Source organism: Coregonus lavaretus, assembly GCF_964263955.1.
Source record: "Coregonus lavaretus genome assembly, chromosome: 10".
Taxonomy (NCBI): domain Eukaryota; kingdom Metazoa; phylum Chordata; class Actinopteri; order Salmoniformes; family Salmonidae; genus Coregonus; species Coregonus lavaretus.
In genome coordinates, this window is record NC_139997.1 from 40,288,993 (window position 1) to 40,305,476 (window position 16,484).

The 16,484-nt window shown below is 43.6% G+C and overlaps 1 protein-coding gene and 1 pseudogene across 2 annotated transcripts in view; both read left to right on the forward strand.

The window, feature by feature from the left end:
* Nucleotides 1-1,027: 1,027 nt before the first annotated feature.
* The window catches only part of nalf2 (NALCN channel auxiliary factor 2), a gene marked incomplete at both ends in the record, with an annotated part of 46,927 nt that continues 31,470 nt past the window's right edge, over nucleotides 1,028-16,484 (forward strand). The window contains one exon of the mRNA XM_084170214.1: nucleotides 1,028-1,747. Coding sequence (XP_084026340.1) covers nucleotides 1,028-1,747 — 720 coding nt within the window. The remainder of the gene's footprint in view (nucleotides 1,748-16,484) is intronic.
* On the forward strand, nucleotides 7,824-10,168 carry LOC311136127 (microprocessor complex subunit DGCR8-like; annotated as a pseudogene). Its single transcript has one exon. The product of its transcript is annotated as a microprocessor complex subunit DGCR8-like (transcript).

A 16,484-nucleotide genomic window follows, 5' to 3' on the forward strand; every position in this document is an offset into this window, starting at 1 on the left:
AAAGGATTGAATGAAAGTTGGGGAATGAATGGGCTTGCGTTAAAGGCCCAGTGCAGTCCAAAACGTGATTTTCTTATGTTTTATATATATTTCCACACCATGAGGTTGGAATAATTCTGTGAAATTATGAAAATTATGATAGTGCCCTTTTACTGTAGGAGCTGTTTGAAAATACCTCTTATAATTCCAGCCTGTTTTGGTGGGATATAGTTTTGGCCTGCCTGGTGACATTACCAGGTGGTAAATTAGTTAATAGATCAATAAGAAAGTTCCAAACCTCTCTGCCAATAACAGCTAGTTGTCAGTTTTCCCCTCCCCACTCAGACCACTCACAGACTGTCCTACCTAGCACAATTCTTGCTTCAGAAATTGCTCTTTGCAAAGAAGCTATTTTTGTTTATTTTTTACCATTTTAAAAACAATCACAGTAAGCCACTTAATTGTAACCCAGAAATGATTTGATATTGAGATAAAAACGGCTGCATTGAACCTTTAATGGGAATGTGAGAGGAGATGTGGAACCACAGCCGCGACCAAGAGCGCAGGCGCTCCACCCCCCTTGAATTAAATAATCTGAAGGTTTTCTGTGCGAAACCGAAGATGGCGACAGACTAAACTAGGACTATCAAAGGGAAGGAGAAGATGAGAGGCAAATGTCGCTTTTTGAACTAAAAACGGAAGAAAAAATAAGACTATTGTCATGTTTGAGGATGGCAGATATAGAGTAAAGATTTCGTATTTGTACGTGCTATGCGTTTCTTGTGTGATGCTGCACCGGTGCTGGAGGTGTCAGTAGGATTTCACAACATGTTACAATTTTCGGTGTATAGGGAATATTATGCCGGACGTTATCTATTTGCAATGGATTAGACGCCGGGGTTTGGAGTTGGATTGATTTCTTGACACAACAACTTGGAAAAAATGCTTCCCATCACCATGTTGCAAACGAGGTAGGTGACATTGTTCGGGGGATATATTGCAAAGGTGAAAAAGCCATCTGAGATCGCTTTTGTCTACCCCCTAAAATATGATCAGGGGTGCTTGGATGTTTCGAAGGGAAGATGACGCCGTGTTAAAAATCTGTTGTGCACCCAAACAAAACGATAAACCCTGTGCCGATTCCGAGAGGGTACAGAAATGGCGAATGTCTTTGGCATCCCTATTATTTTTCACTGTCCTTCTCTCTGATCACCTCTGGCTGTGTGCTGGAGTTAAGCTGAGGTCCAAGGATAGGAGCAACCGCAAAATCTGGATCAACGCGACTGACAGGGTCCACCCGGCTCTAAATGAGGGAAAATGTGGTATTTTTCTAAGCAATTTGACCAAATCCGCTGCTCCAAGTCCTCATTGCACTGATGCTCAAAGCCACCACACACACCTGGAGTCAGCCTGCACCACATTGTATCGACAAAGAGCTGGCTTTAGGTCCTCAACTCAATCAACGTTCTCGTCACAGATGTTACTTGATTATTTTAGGAATTTTAGCCTCTCTTTTTGTGATTCTTACACCATTTCTGACTTACTGTTGGGGATGTCAAGCCCAGACAGTTTAAATTGCAGTCTTCAGAACATGGTTTTGGATTTGTTTAGCGGCGGTGGGGATGATGAGGATGTCTGCAGCATCTGTATCCAGGCGTACATGAGGCTGGACCAACACGCTCAGGAAAAATATGAGGAGTTTGACTTCTTCTTTCTCAAGTATTTATCAGAGGATTATTCCGTCCGATCCCACACAGAGGACTGTAAGGTAAGATCAATTTGTGCTTTCTGTCATAGGCTACACCAGTTCTCCAGGTGTGCATTTTTCCTCATAAAGGCAGTTTATTTTCACCAGGGGACCAGTAGGCTACACTCTTAGAAAAAAGGGTTCCAAAAGGGTTCTTTGGCTGTCCCCATAGGATAACCCTTTTAGGTTCTAGATAGCACCTTTTTTTCCTAAGAGTGTATGGATGGTAAAAGCTCCTAAGTCTCCATTGGCATGTGTAGGCTACACACAATGTTTTGACAACACATTTACACACACATATTTAAGGTGACTAAATTATTACACAGATAATGTACTGTATGCCTACACAATACCTCTTCTTATGAATGCCATTTTAAACAATGAATGTGCTGCATGAATAATGTATGTGACTATTCATACTGAATTAAAGGAATAGGCTATTATGCATTCAGAATATGTGTGGTTCATGGTTGTATAAGACTCCTACAAAGATCTACCTATAGCAGAAGATTTTCCTTGTGCTTCTATAACAAAAACCATGTTAATAGTGTTTTGTTTTTCATGCCACTTCTCAGCTCTGGCATCTTGCCACCTGTGTGTTGAGCTCTGATGTCACCCCTCTGTGCCCTCTCCGGGTTGCCTGAGTGGTCTGGCAGAGCCTTTGATGTTCCACTACCTTGCAGCACAGGGCTGTCTGTGGTGAGGGCTATTTATGAGTCATTATGGACAACAGTCAGACTCTTTGACCTGGTTGGTATTGATAGGGCCATGATGCCCTAGGTGCTGCTCGGGTCTCTAATGAGCGCTCCAGCAACCAGGATTTCCTTAGGCTTTGAAACTACTCTGTTTCAGGGTTGCACATGTAGAGAGAGAAGGTGTGACTCTGTGCTGTATTGACAGCTGTAGGTTTAAGAACAGCCCTCATGATCAGAAAGAGAGTGCTTCCAGCAAACAGAGGATGTACGCTACATAGAGCAAAGGTAATGTTTTCTGATGGTTGTCATAAGGTTCTGATCTAATGGCATGAATGTTCTAAAAACACAAGCAAGAAGGCCACGGGAGCACTCAGCGATCTTCAGTGAGTGATGGACTATAATAAAAAAGAGTTATTATAGTGTTATTACGAAGATATAAGAGAAACACAACATTTAAAAGATATCTACTTGAAATTATCAGATTCTGACAACTTCAGATAACATCAACTTTTTCTTGCTGGCTACCAAGCCATCCAACACCTTGCAAAGTAACAACTTCATGTAATGTAATCGTGTTATAAAAAGTTATCCTAAGTACACATAATCTCAATTTAATTACAACCTCAATCTTGATAAATCTATAAATGTGAAATTGATCCCACACATACATTTAATGTGCATATTTCTGCATATGCACACCTGTTAAATGAGGCCCCAGGGGTAGAAGCTACCTCTTCCTAAGGCTACTAATTGGTTCCCAGGTGCTGCATAACTGCTCAGAGGTCAGCATTAGTGACTGTGTCTCATGTGAGCTGTTGGAAAGACATACTTCCCAGGTTATATTGCCTCCCTTACAACAACAAAAAAACACATGGAAAAATCACATGTGAAAGAACACGTGAGAAAATGTGTGTGGGGGTTTTCACGTGAAATTTGCGTGAGTCATACACATGCTTTTCAAATGTGTGATGTTTCACATACATTTCTCACGTGAACAAATCTCGTGAAAAATGTCACGTGGGAAAAGTTTCACATTTTATTTGTCACATGCACAAGCACAGTGAAATACAAACTTGAAAGCCCTACCAGACAATGCAGTATTTCATATTCAAAAAGTATAACTAATAAGAAAATAATAAGAAAATAAAAAACATACGAAATAAGAGAGGAAGCTATATACAGGGTATAATGTGCAAGAATACTGGAGTATTTGAGGTAGATACAGTGGGGAGAACAAGTATTTGATACACTGCCGATTTTGCAGGTTTTACTACTTACAAAGCGTGTAGAGGTCTGTAATTTTTATCATAGGTACACTTCAACTGTGAGAGACGGAATCTAAAACAAAAATCCAGAAAATCACATTGTATGATTTTTAAGTAATTAATTTGCATTTTATTGCATGACATAAGTATTTGATACATCAGAAAAGCAGAACTTAATATTTGGTACAGAAACCTTTGTTTGCAATTACAGAGATCATATGCTTCCTGTAGGTCTTGACCAGGTTTGCACACACTGCAGCAGGGATTTTGGCCCACTCCTCCATACAGACCTTCTCCAGATCCTTCAGGTTTCGGGGCTGTCGCTGGGCAATACGGACTTTCAGCTCCCTCCAAAGATTTTCTATTGGGTTCAGGTCTGGAGACTGGCTAGGACACTCCAGGACCTTGAGATGCTTCTTACGGAACCACTCCTTAGTTGCCCTGGCTGTGTGTTTCGGGTCGTTGTCATGCTGGAAGACCCAGCCACGACCCATCTTCAATGCTCTTACTGAGGGAAGGAGGTTGTTGGCCAAGATCTCGCGATACATGGCCCCATCCATCCTCCCCTCAATACGGTGCAGTCGTCCTGTCCCCTTTGCAGAAAAGCATCCCCAAAGAATGATGATTCCACCTCCATGCTTCACGGTTGGGATGGTGTTCTTGGGGTTGTACTCATCCTTCTTCTTCCTCCAAACACGGCGAGTGGAGTTTAGACCAAAAAGCTCTATTTTTGTCTCATCAGACCACATGACCTTCTCCCATTCCTCCTCTGGATCATCCAGATGGTCATTGGCAAACTTCAGACGCGCCTGGACATGCGCTGGCTTGAGCAGGATTTTAATCCATGACGGCGTAGTGTGTTACTAATGGTTTTCTTTGAGACTGTGGTCCCAGCTCTCTTCAGGTCATTGACCAGGTCCTGCCGTGTAGTTCTGGGCTGATCCCTCACCTTCCTCATGATCATTGATGCCTCACGAGGTGCGATATTGCATGGAGCCCCAGACCGAGGGTGATTGACCGTCATCTTGAACTTCTTCCATTTTCTAATAATTGCGCAAACAGTTGTTGCCTTCTCACCAAGCTGCTTGCCTATTGTCCTGTAGCCCATCCCAGCCTTGTGCAGGTCTACAATTTTATCCCTGATGTCCTTACACAGCTCTCTGGTCTTGGCCATTGTGGAGAGGTTGGAGTCTGTTTGATTGAGTGTGTGGACAGGTGTCTTTTTTATACAGGTAACGAGTTCAAACAGGTGCAGTTAATACAGGTAATGAGTGGAGAACAGGAGGGCTTCTTAAAGAAAAACTAAAAGGTCTATGAGAGCCGGAATTCTTACTGGTTGTTAGGTGATCAAATACTTATGTCATGCAATAAAAGGCAAATTAATTACTTAAAAATCATACAATGTGATTTTCTGGATTTTTGTTTTAGATTCCGTCTCTCACAGTTGAAGTGTACCTATGATAAAAATTACAGACCTCTACATTCTTTGTAAGTAGGAAAACCTGTAAAATCGGCAGTGTATCAAATACTTTTTCTCCCCACTGTATGTACAGTGCATTCAGAAAGAATTCAGACCCCTTCCCTTTTTCCACATTTTGTTACTTTATAGCCTTATTCTAAAATGGATTAAATTACAAATGTTCCTCATCAATCTACACACAATACCCCATAATGACAAAGCGAAAACAGATTTTTTGAAAAGTTGAAAATAAGAAACAGAAATACCTTATTTACATAAGTATTCAGAGCCTTTGCTATGAGATTCGAAATGGAGCTCAAGTGCACCCTGTTTCCATTGATCATCCTTGAGATGTTTCTACCACTTCATTGGAGTCCACCTGTGGTAAATTCAATTGATTGAACATGATTTGGAAAGGCACACACCTGTCTATATAAGGTCCCACAGTTGACAGTGCATGTCAGAGCAAAAACCCAACCATGAGGTTGAAGAAATTGTCCGCAGAGCTTTCTGCAGCATTGAAGGTCCCCAAGAACACAGTGGCCTCCATCATTCTTAAATGGAAGAAGTTTGGAACCACCAAGACTCTTCATAGAGCTGGCCGCCCAGCCAAACTGAGCAATCGGGGGAGAAGGGCCTTGGTCAAGGAGGTGACCAAGAACCCGATGGTCACTCTGAGAGAGCTCCAGACTTCCTCTGTGGAGATGGGAGAACCTTCCAGAAGGACAACCATCTCGGCAGCACTCCACCAATCAGGCCTTTATGGTAGATTGACCAGACGGAACAACTCCTCAGTAAAAGGCACATGACAGCCCGCTTTGAGTTTGCAAAAAGGCACCTAAAGGACTCTCAGACCATGATAAACAAGATTCTCTGGTCTGATGAAACCAAGATTGAACTCTTTGGCCTGAAGGCCAAGCGTCACGTCTGGAGGAAACCTGGCACCATCCCTATGGTGAAGCATGGTGGTAGCAGCATCATGCTGTGGGGATGTTTTTCAGCAGCAGGGACTGGGAGACTAATCAGGATCGAGGGAAAGATGAACAGAGCAAAATACAGAGAGATCCTTGATGAAAACCTGCTCCAGAGCGCTCAGGACCTCAGACTGGGGCGAAGGTTCACCTTCCAACAGGACAACAACCCTAAGCACACAGCCAAGACAACGCAGGCGAGGCTTCGGGACAAGTCTCTGAATGTCCTTGAGTGTCCCAGCCAGAGCCCAGTCTTGAACCTGATTGAACATCTCTGGAGAGACCTGAAAATAGCTGTGCAGCGACGCTCCCCATTCAACCTGACAGAGTTTGAGAGTATCTGCAGAGAAGAATGGGAGAAACTCCCCAAATAAAGGTGTGCCAAGCTTGTAGCGTCATACCCAAAAAGACTCGAGGCTGTAATCGCTGCCAAAGGTGCTTCAACAAAGTACTGATTAAAGGGTCTGAATACTTATGTAAATGTGATATTTGTCATTATGGGGTATTGGGTGTAGATTGAAACAATTGAATCCATTTTAGAATAAGGCTGTAACATAACAAAATGTGGGAAAAGTCAAGGGGTCTAAATAGTTTCAGAATGAACTGAAAAGTGACAGGTAGCAGGAATATACACTACATGACCAAAAGTATGTGGACACCTATTAGTTGAACATCTCATTCCAAAATCATGGGCATTAATATGGAGTTGGTCCCCTCCCGTTTGTTGCTATAACAGCCTCCACTCTTCTGGGAAGGCTTTCCACTAGATGTTTGAACATTGCTGCAGGGACTTGCTTCCATTCAGCCACAAGCATTAGTGAGGTCGGGCACTGATGTTGGGCGATTAGGCCTGGCTCGCAGTCTGCATTACAATTAATCCCAAAGGTATTCGATGGGGTTGAGGTTAGGGCTCTGTGCAGGCCAGTCAAGTTCTTCCACACCAATTTCGACAAACCATTTATTTTTTCGTCCGTCGGACTGCCAGATGGTGAAGCGTGATTCATCACTCGAGAGTGCGTTTGCACTGCTCCAGAGTCCAATGGTGGCGAACGTTACACCACTCCAGCCGAAGCTTGGCATTGCGCATGGTGATCTTAGGCTTGTGTGCGGCTGCTTGGCCATGGAAACCAATTTCATGAAGCTCCTGACGAACAGTTCTTGTGATGATGTTGCTTTCAGAGGCAGTTTGGAACTCTGTAGTGAGTGTTGCAACCGAGGACAGACAATTTTTACGTGCTATGCGCTTCAGCACTTGGCAGGCCCGTTCTGTGAGCTTGTTTGGCCTACCACTTCACGGCTGAACCGTTATTGATCCTAGACGTTTCCACTTCACAATAACAGCACTTACAGTTGACCGGGGCAGCTCTAGCAGGGCAGAAATTTGACGAACTGACTTGTTGGAAAGGTGGCATCCTATGACGGTGCGACGTTGAAAGTCACTGAGCGCATATGATTGCCTATGGAGATTGCATGGCTGTGTGCTCGATTTTATACACCTGTCAGCAATGGGTGTGGCTGAAATAGCCAAACCCACTAATTTGAAGGGGTGTCCACATACTTTTGTGTGTATATATAGTGTACTTGTAAATAGGAGTAATAATGACCAGAAGCAAGATAGATAGATAGATAGATCAAATATATAGCCAAAACAAGAATCAGTGTGACCCATAGAGCAGTTGTATTTATGATTCATAAGACGCAGTCAACATGGAGATAGATGAAATATTATCCCCCTTACCATTTGAGCCACCTGATGATTTTAACTCAGAGGGCCTTAATGGTAAAGCGCAGCCTCCACCACCCCCCCTGCAAACGTCCAGTGACGCAGAGGAAATGGACGTTAGCTCTGGTGGTGATGGACACACACACACCCCAGCAGGGGGCCTGGGGCTCTACACCAAGGGCTCCATAACCTTCATTAATAACCTGTCAGATGAGGCCGAACCTAGCACCCCGTGCCCTACAACAGCCCGCCACGCACCCCCCGTCACCAAGTTCTTGCCAGACCTCAAGTTACTCAGAGACATTAAGATCAGTGTCAGCGTTGTAGATACCAGCTGGAGCAAAGATAGGAAGGTGCTGTACACAGGAATAGGTCAGGAGGGTGGTGGTGGAGGGGAGACCAGCTCAGAGGGCCTTAATGGTGAGTTTCATGATGCTGATACAGAGCCAGGGGCTGTGGATAGTAGGTCAGGGCTGGGGAATGGGGTGGTCGGTGTCAGTGCAGGGAGGAGAGGGGAGGAGGCGGAGGCAGACCTGGAGAACAAAGTGGAGTTTGCGGTCCTAGATGAGCTGGAGGACTTCAGTCAGGACTTCCTGGAGGATTGCAGCAGGGGGGGTTCAGGTCAGAGGTCAAAGTTCAACAGGAGCACGCTGACGAAGTTAACCTAAATAACTCCTATGAGGAGGACTTTGACAGTGATGTAGACGCTCTGCTGGAGGAGGCAATGCCTGTGCCCAAAAAGATGCGCCTGGCAGAGGGGGCTGCTGAGTATGCAGGGGACAGTGACCACGCATCCGACGGGGATGTGGAGGGAGGTGTTCAGCCCATGATGACCAAAATTAAGACAGTCCTGAAGAGTCGTGGGCGTCCACCCATTGAGCTACTACCTGACGGATGGATCATGACATTCCATAACTCTGGCATTCCAGTCTACCTGCACAGAGAGACCAGAGTGGTGACCTGGTCCAGACCTTACTTTCTGGGGACCGGGAGCATCAGGAAACGCGACCCTCCCACCAGTAGCATCCCCTGCCTGCACTATAGGAAGATGAAGGATCACGAGGAAAGGGAACAGAACGGAGAGGTGACACCCAACGCTGAAGTGTCTCTGGTGAAGAATGGGGAGGAGGCAGACTCCGTGGAGAGACCAGACGAGCCTGACTCCACGGCCCAGGAGGACGCTACCACTGTGGGCTTGGGGGAGGGAGAGGTGGAGGCGGAGATAGAGACAGGCCTGGTCACAGTTGGGACCATAAAGGGGTGCCCTGTCCTGCATGGCAAGATGCCCCACTCATTTGAGATGGCCCAGGGGGCTCTGGGACAGGTCAGGGCCAAGGTGGAGGTGTGCAAAGATGAATCGATAGTGACCGTGAAGAAGTTCCATACTTGGGCAGAGCGCAGGCAGTTCAACAGGGACATCAAGAGGAAACAGGCTGAGTCAGAGAGACCCATTCTGCCTGCCAACCAGAAACTCATCACTCTGTCTGTATCAGATACCCCCACCAAGAAAGAGTTTGTCATTAACCCAAATGGGAAATCTGAAGTTTGCATCCTACATGAATATATGCAACGTGTCCTAAAGGTCCGACCTGTTTACAACTTTTTTGAATGTGAGAACCCAAGTGAACCCTTTGGAGCCTCTGTCATTATAGAGGGAGCGACATATGGCACAGGAACTGCAAGCAGTAAAAAACTTGCCAAGAATAAAGCTGCTCAAGCCACACTGGAGATCCTCATCCCTGACTTTGTGAAGCAGACGTCTGAGGAGAAGCTGGTAGAAGGGGATGAGCTGGAGTATTTTAATCATATCAGTATTGAAGATTCAAGGGTGTACGAACTGACCAATAAAGCAGGCTTACTCTCGCCATATCAGATTCTACACGAGTGCCTTAAGAGAAACCATGGAATGGGTGACACCAGCATCAAGTTTGAGGTGATCCCAGGAAAGAACCAGAAGAGTGAATATGTGATGATGTGTGGCAAGCACACCGTGCGCGGATGGTGCAAGAATAAGCGTGTGGGGAAGCAGCTGGCGTCTCAGAAGATCCTACAGATGCTGCACCCCCACGTGAAGAACTGGGGGTCACTGCTCCACATGTACGGCAGAGAGAGTAATAAGATGGTGAAAAAGGAAAATTCAGACGAGTGTGATTGAACTTCAGCAGTATGCCAAAAAGAACAGGCCAAATCTTCACATCCTGAACAAACTGCAAGAGGAGATGAGTAAACTGGCTAAGGAGAGGGAGGAAACCAGGAAGAAGCCCAAGATGACCATAATGGAGTCAGCCCAGCCTGGCAGTCAGCTCCTCTGCACTGTTGACGTCTAGGAACTATCACTGCAACCAACCTAACATGGCACTGACCAATGGTAGCCATAGTCACTGACCAATGGTAACCATAGTCACTGTCCGATTTAAAAGCCACTCCACCAATCTATCATCCAATTATGCATCATTATAAAATGGCAATACAACTTGACATTTATAGTATAGCGGTGGTCATCTTATCTTAGCACTGTTTCTCCAAGCTGTTTATTATTTTACTCCAAAGGTGTTTTTGATTCATTGTTAGTGGATAGGGTAGGAATAAGACAAATGCATTAACAGACACAGACAGCAGAGTTAACACCATCTACCTCTAGATGCAATCTCTACGCAGTGGCACTTCTATAAATTGAACCATAGGGGTTGCAGACAGACCGGTTGAAATGACTTGACATGTATCTATGAACCACAACAAATTGTCAGCCTGTTTACTGTGTGTAGTAATAACTGCTGACAACCACTAGACCCCTCCCCCTCCATTTATATTGCATTGATTTGAATTTCTAATACACTCCAAATATAACCTAAAGTACCTGATACTTTACGAGACTGAACATTTCTAACAGGTTTCCTTGTATGCTTAAAGCATTGCCTATTCCAAGGGATTAGTTTGCACTCTCTGCTTTTGCTTTACAGGTACGTTGTGGAAAACTAATTTAAATGCTGTTGTCATTGGAAATTATTGATGGTTGATGTCGTGTATAATTTGGATGGTGATTAGGGTTTTTGATGAGTATGCTTCGGCTAAAGAAAGGCCGGCTTACGTTTTCATTTACACGTGAAATTTGTACCTGTTAGGTATTCAAATGCATTGTTTGCTGTCTAATTATATACTTGTTACATGCTCGTGGTCTTAGTACGAGAAATGCATTTTGAATTGATTAGGGAACGGACGTTCATCTCGAGACGTATTAAGCGGGACTAATGATTTTAAGCCTTTTTTGTTTTGGAAGTACAGGATGAAACATATCAATGGACAGCTGACAAGGCTGATCTGTCTAGCTAAGATCCTGTTGCCACGTTAGCACTGCAGACAGAACACAAGCACCAGGGCTTGGAGTACGGTAGTCATTGAGAAGTGATTGAGGAGATACAGTGGGGGAAAAAAGTATTTAGTCAGCCACCAATTGTGAAAGTTCTCCCACTTAAAAAGATGAGAGAGGCCTGTAATTTTTATCATAGGTACACGTCAACTATGACAGACAAAATGAGAAAAAAAATCCAGAAATCACATTGTAGGATTTTTAATGAATTTATTTGCAAATTATGGTGGAAAATAAGTATTTGGTCAATAACAAACGTTTCTCAATACTTTGTTATATACCCTTTGTTGGCAATGACACAGGTCAAACGTTTTCTGTAAGTCTTCACAAGGTTTTCACACACTGTTGCTGGTATTTTGGCCCATTCCTCCATGCAGATCTCCTCTAGAGCAGTGATGTTTTGGGGCTGTTGCTGGGCAACACGGAATTTCAACTCCCTCCAAAGATTTTCTATGGGGTTGAGATCTGGAGACTGGCTAGGCCACTCCAGGACCTTGAAATGCTTCTTACGAAGCCACTCCTTCGTTGCCCGGGCGGTGTGTTTGGGATCATTGTCATGCTGAAAGACCCAGCCACGTTTCATCTTCAATGCCCTTGCTGATGGAAGGAGGTTTTCACTCAAAATCTCACGATACATGGCCCCATTCATTCTTTCCTTTACACGGATCAGTCGTCCTGGTCCCTTTGCAGAAAAACAGCCCCAAAGCATGATGTTTCCACCCCCATGCTTCACAGTAGGTATGGTGTTCTTTGGATGCAACTCAGCATTCTTTGTCCTCCAAACACGACGAGTTGAGTTTTTACCAAAAAGTTCTATTTTGGTTTCATCTGACTATATGACATTCTCCCAATCCTCTTCTGGATCATCCAAATGCACTCTAGCAAACTTCAGACGGGCTTGGACATGTACTGGCTTAAGCAGGGGGACACGTCTGGCACTGCAGGATTTGAATCCCTGGCGGCGTAGTGTGTTACTGATGGTAGGCTTTGTTACTTTGGTCCCAGCTCTCTGCAGGTCATTCACTAGGTCCCCCCGTGTGGTTCTGGGATTTTTGCTCACCGTTCTTGTGATCATTTTGACCCCACGGGGTGAGATCTTGTGTGGAGCCCCAGATCGAGGGAGATTATCAGTGGTCTTGTATGTCTTCCATTTCCTAATAATTGCTCCCACAGTTGATTTCTTCAAACCAAGCTGCTTACCTATTGCAGATTCAGTCTTCCCAGCCTGGTGCAGGTCTACAATTTTGTTTCTGGTGTCCTTTGACAGCTCTTTGGTCTTGGCCATAGTGGAGTTTGGAGTGTGACTGTTTGAGGTTGTGGACAGGTGTCTTTTATACTGATAACAAGTTCAAACAGGTGCCATTAATACAGATAACGAGTGGAGGACAGAGGAGCCTCTTAAAGAAGAAGTTACAGGTCTGTGAGAGCCAGAAATCTTGCTTGTTTGTAGGTGACCAAATACTTATTTTCCACCATAATTTGCAAATAAATTCATTAAAAATCCTACAATGTGATTTTCTGGAGAAAAAAAATCTCAATTTGTCTGTCATAGTTGACGTGTACCTATGATGAAAATTAAAGGCCTCTCTCATCTTTTTAAGTGGGAGAACTTGCACAATTGGTGGCTGACTAAATACTTTTTTCCCCACAAGGTAGTTACATATTTAAGAATACCTATATTTTTTGATTTTTGTTTCTGCGTTTAGGTGTTAGCCGCTTCATTAATTTTTAGACTATTTAAAGCAAAACAATACAACATGCAGACTATCTTACTATTTGGTACAGTTCAGCTGCTCTTTAAGGAATACCTGGGATAGGATAAAGTTATCCTTCTACCCCCCTTACCCCACCCCAAAAAAAATAAAAAACATAAAAAACATATTGTAAAGTGGTTATCCCACTGGCTATAAGGTGAATGCACCAATTTGTAAGTCGCTCTGGATAAGAGCGTCTGCTAAATGACGTAAATGTAAATGATAGCCATTTTGCATCATGATAATGTGGCCGGTGACACTTTGCTTCTTGAAAGTCCAATATCTTGAAACTTGACTGCTGACATGCAAAACATTTTGGGACTTTATCAGTGGACTGATGAAAAAAAAATACCAAAATATAGTTTCTCAGTGGATTTTGCATTTTAAGGACCCATAAACTGATAGGAAAACAATTGGCAACCTGTTGCCTTAGTTCACCCATTTCATGTAGGGCTCCCCAGAGCACTCACGGGGCCCAAGTCCCCCTTAAAGGGAAATGGATAGACCAAGCCTCTCTTACTTGATACAGCATTTGTTTAGCCTGTTTAGTATTTGTAATAATATGATAAGACAGTAATATTGAAATAATTGCCTTTAGCATATATGGATTTTAAATAATTGTGTAAGGTTTTGCGTACGTTTGTTTGCAATCATTGTGACAACTGATCGTGAGTGTTCTGATCAATCACATCTTCAAGCATTGATGTGTAGAATGTGGAACTGCGATCCTCTCCTCAAAAGCTAACTGTAAGTCGCTCTGGATAAGAGCGTCTGCTAAATGACTAAAATGTAAAATGTAAATGTAGATAGATGGATACTAATGGTAATGGCAATCAATAATCAGTGAACAGCAGCATTAGTGGTAGTAATACATCTAATCATTTTTGCAGCAGCGTAGGTGTGAGGGGGAGCAGTATTGTTGGCCATTTAACAGTCTTATGGCCAGGGGATAGAAGCTGTTTAGGAGTCTGGTCTGAGCATTGATGCACCTGTACCGCCCTGCCGGACGGAAGCATGGAGAACAGTCCATGTCTCGGGTGGCTGGAGTCTTTTTCAATTTTTCAGGCATGTACGTCCTGGATGGCTGGGAGCTCACCCCCAGTGATGCGCTGGGCCGTCCGCACCGCCCTCTGTAGGGCCTTCCGGTCAAGGGCAGTGGAGTTGCCATACCAGACTGTGATACAACCAGTCAGGATGCTCTCGATGGTGCAGCTGTAAAAGTTCCTAAGGATCTGAAGGTCCATGTCAAATTGCTTCAGCCTCCTGAGGGAGAACAGGCACTAGTGTGCCTTCTTAGAGGTACATGTTAAGTCCTCAGTGATGTGGACACAGGAACTTGAATCTCTTGAACCTCTCCACTGCGGCCCCGTCGACGTGGATGAGGGTGTGCACCCGCCACCCTGTTTCCTGTAGACCACGGTCAGCTCCTTGGTCTTGCTGATGTTGAGGGAGAGGTTGTTGTCCGTGTTGAGGGTCAGCGTGGCGGAGGTGTTGTTGCCTAACTCTTACCACCTGGGTGCCCGTCAGGACGTCCTGGATCCAGTTGCAGAGGGAGGTGTTCAGTCCCAGGGTCCCGAGCTTGGTAGACTTTCTGAACAGCATCCTTACATAGGTACAGTGCCTTCAGAAAGTATTCACACTCCTTTACTTTTTCCAAATGTTGTTGTGTTACAGCTTGAATTTAAAATGGATTAAATTGAGATTTGTTTTGTCACCTGTCTACACACAATACCCCATAATGTCAAAGTGGAATTATGTTTTTAGACATTTAAAAAAATGTGAAGCTGAAATGTCTTGAGTCAATAAGTATTCAACCCCATTGTTATGGCAAGCCTAAATAAGATCAGGAGTAAAAATGTGCTTAACAAGTCACTTAATATGTTGCATGGACTCGCTGTATGTGCAATAAGTGTTTAACAAGATTTTTTTAAATGACTACCTCATCTCTATACCTCACACATACAATTATATGTAAGATCCCTCAGTCGAGCAGTGAATTTCAAACACAGATTCAACCACAAAGACCAGTGAGGTTTTCTAATGCCTTGCAAAGAAGGGCAACTATTGGAAGATAAAAAATAAAAAATAAAAAACTGACATTGAATATCCCTTTGAGCATGGTGGCATTATTATTACACTTTGGATGGTGTATCAATACACCCAGTCACTACAAAGATACAGGCGTCCTTCCTAACTCAGTTGCCGGAGAGGAAGGAAACCGCTCAGGTATTTCACCATGAGGCCAATGGTGACATTAAAAGGCTGTGATAGGAGAAAACTGAGGATGGATCAACAACATTGTAGTTACTCCACAACACTAACCTAATTGACAGAGTGAAAAGAAGGAAGCCTGTACAGAATAAAAATATTCCAAAACATGCATTCTGTTTGCAACAAGGCACTAAAGTAATACTGCAAATAAATGTGGCAAAGCAATTCACTTTTTGTCCTGAATACAAAGTGTTATGTTTGGGGCAAATCCAATACAACACATTACTGAGTACCACTCTCCATATTTTCAAGCATAGTGGTGGCTGCATCATGTTAAGGCTATGCTTGTAATCGTTAAGGACTGGGGAGTTTTTTGAATAAAATATGGAATGGAGCTAAGCATAGGCAAAACCCTAGCGAAAAACCTGGTTCAGTCTGCTTTCCACCAGACACTGGGAGATTAATTCACCTTTCAGCAGGACAATAACATAAAACACAAGGCCAAATCTACATTGGAGTTGCTTACCAAGAAGACGGTGAATGTTCGAGTGGCCGAGTTACAGTTTTGACATAAATCTACTTGAAAATCTATGGCAAGACCGGAAAATGGTTGTCTAGCAATTATCAACAACCAATTTGACAGAACTTGAATAATTTTTTAAAGAATAATGGGCAAATGTTACACAATCCAGGTGTGGAAAGCTTAGATTTACCCAGAAAGACTCACAGCTGTAATCGCTTCCAAAGGTGAACCAAACATGTATTGACTCAGGGGGTTGAATACTTATATAAATGAGATATTTCATTTTTAATACAGTCGTGGTCAAAAGTTTTGAGAATGACACACGTTTTGGAGTTCACAAAGTTCACTGCTTCAGTGTTATGAGATATTTTTGTCAGATGTTACTATGGTATACTGAAGTATAATTACAAGCATTCCATAAGTGTCAAAGGCTTTTATTGACAATTACATTAAGTTTATGCAAATAGTCAATATTTACAGTGTTGACCCTTCTTTTTCAAGACCTCTGCAATCCGCCCTGGCATGCTGTCAATTAACTTCTGGGCCACATCCTGACTGATGGCAGCCCATTCTTGCATAATCAATGCTTGGAGTTTGTCAGAATTTGTGGGTTTTTGTTTGTCCACCCGCCTCTTGAGGATCGACCACAAGTTCTCAATGGGATTAAGGTCTGGGGAGTTTCCTGGCCATGGACCCAAAATGTTGATGTTTTGTTCCCCGAGCCACTTAGTTATCACTTTTGCTTTATGGCAAGGTGCTCCATCATGCTGGAAAAGGCATTGGTCATCAC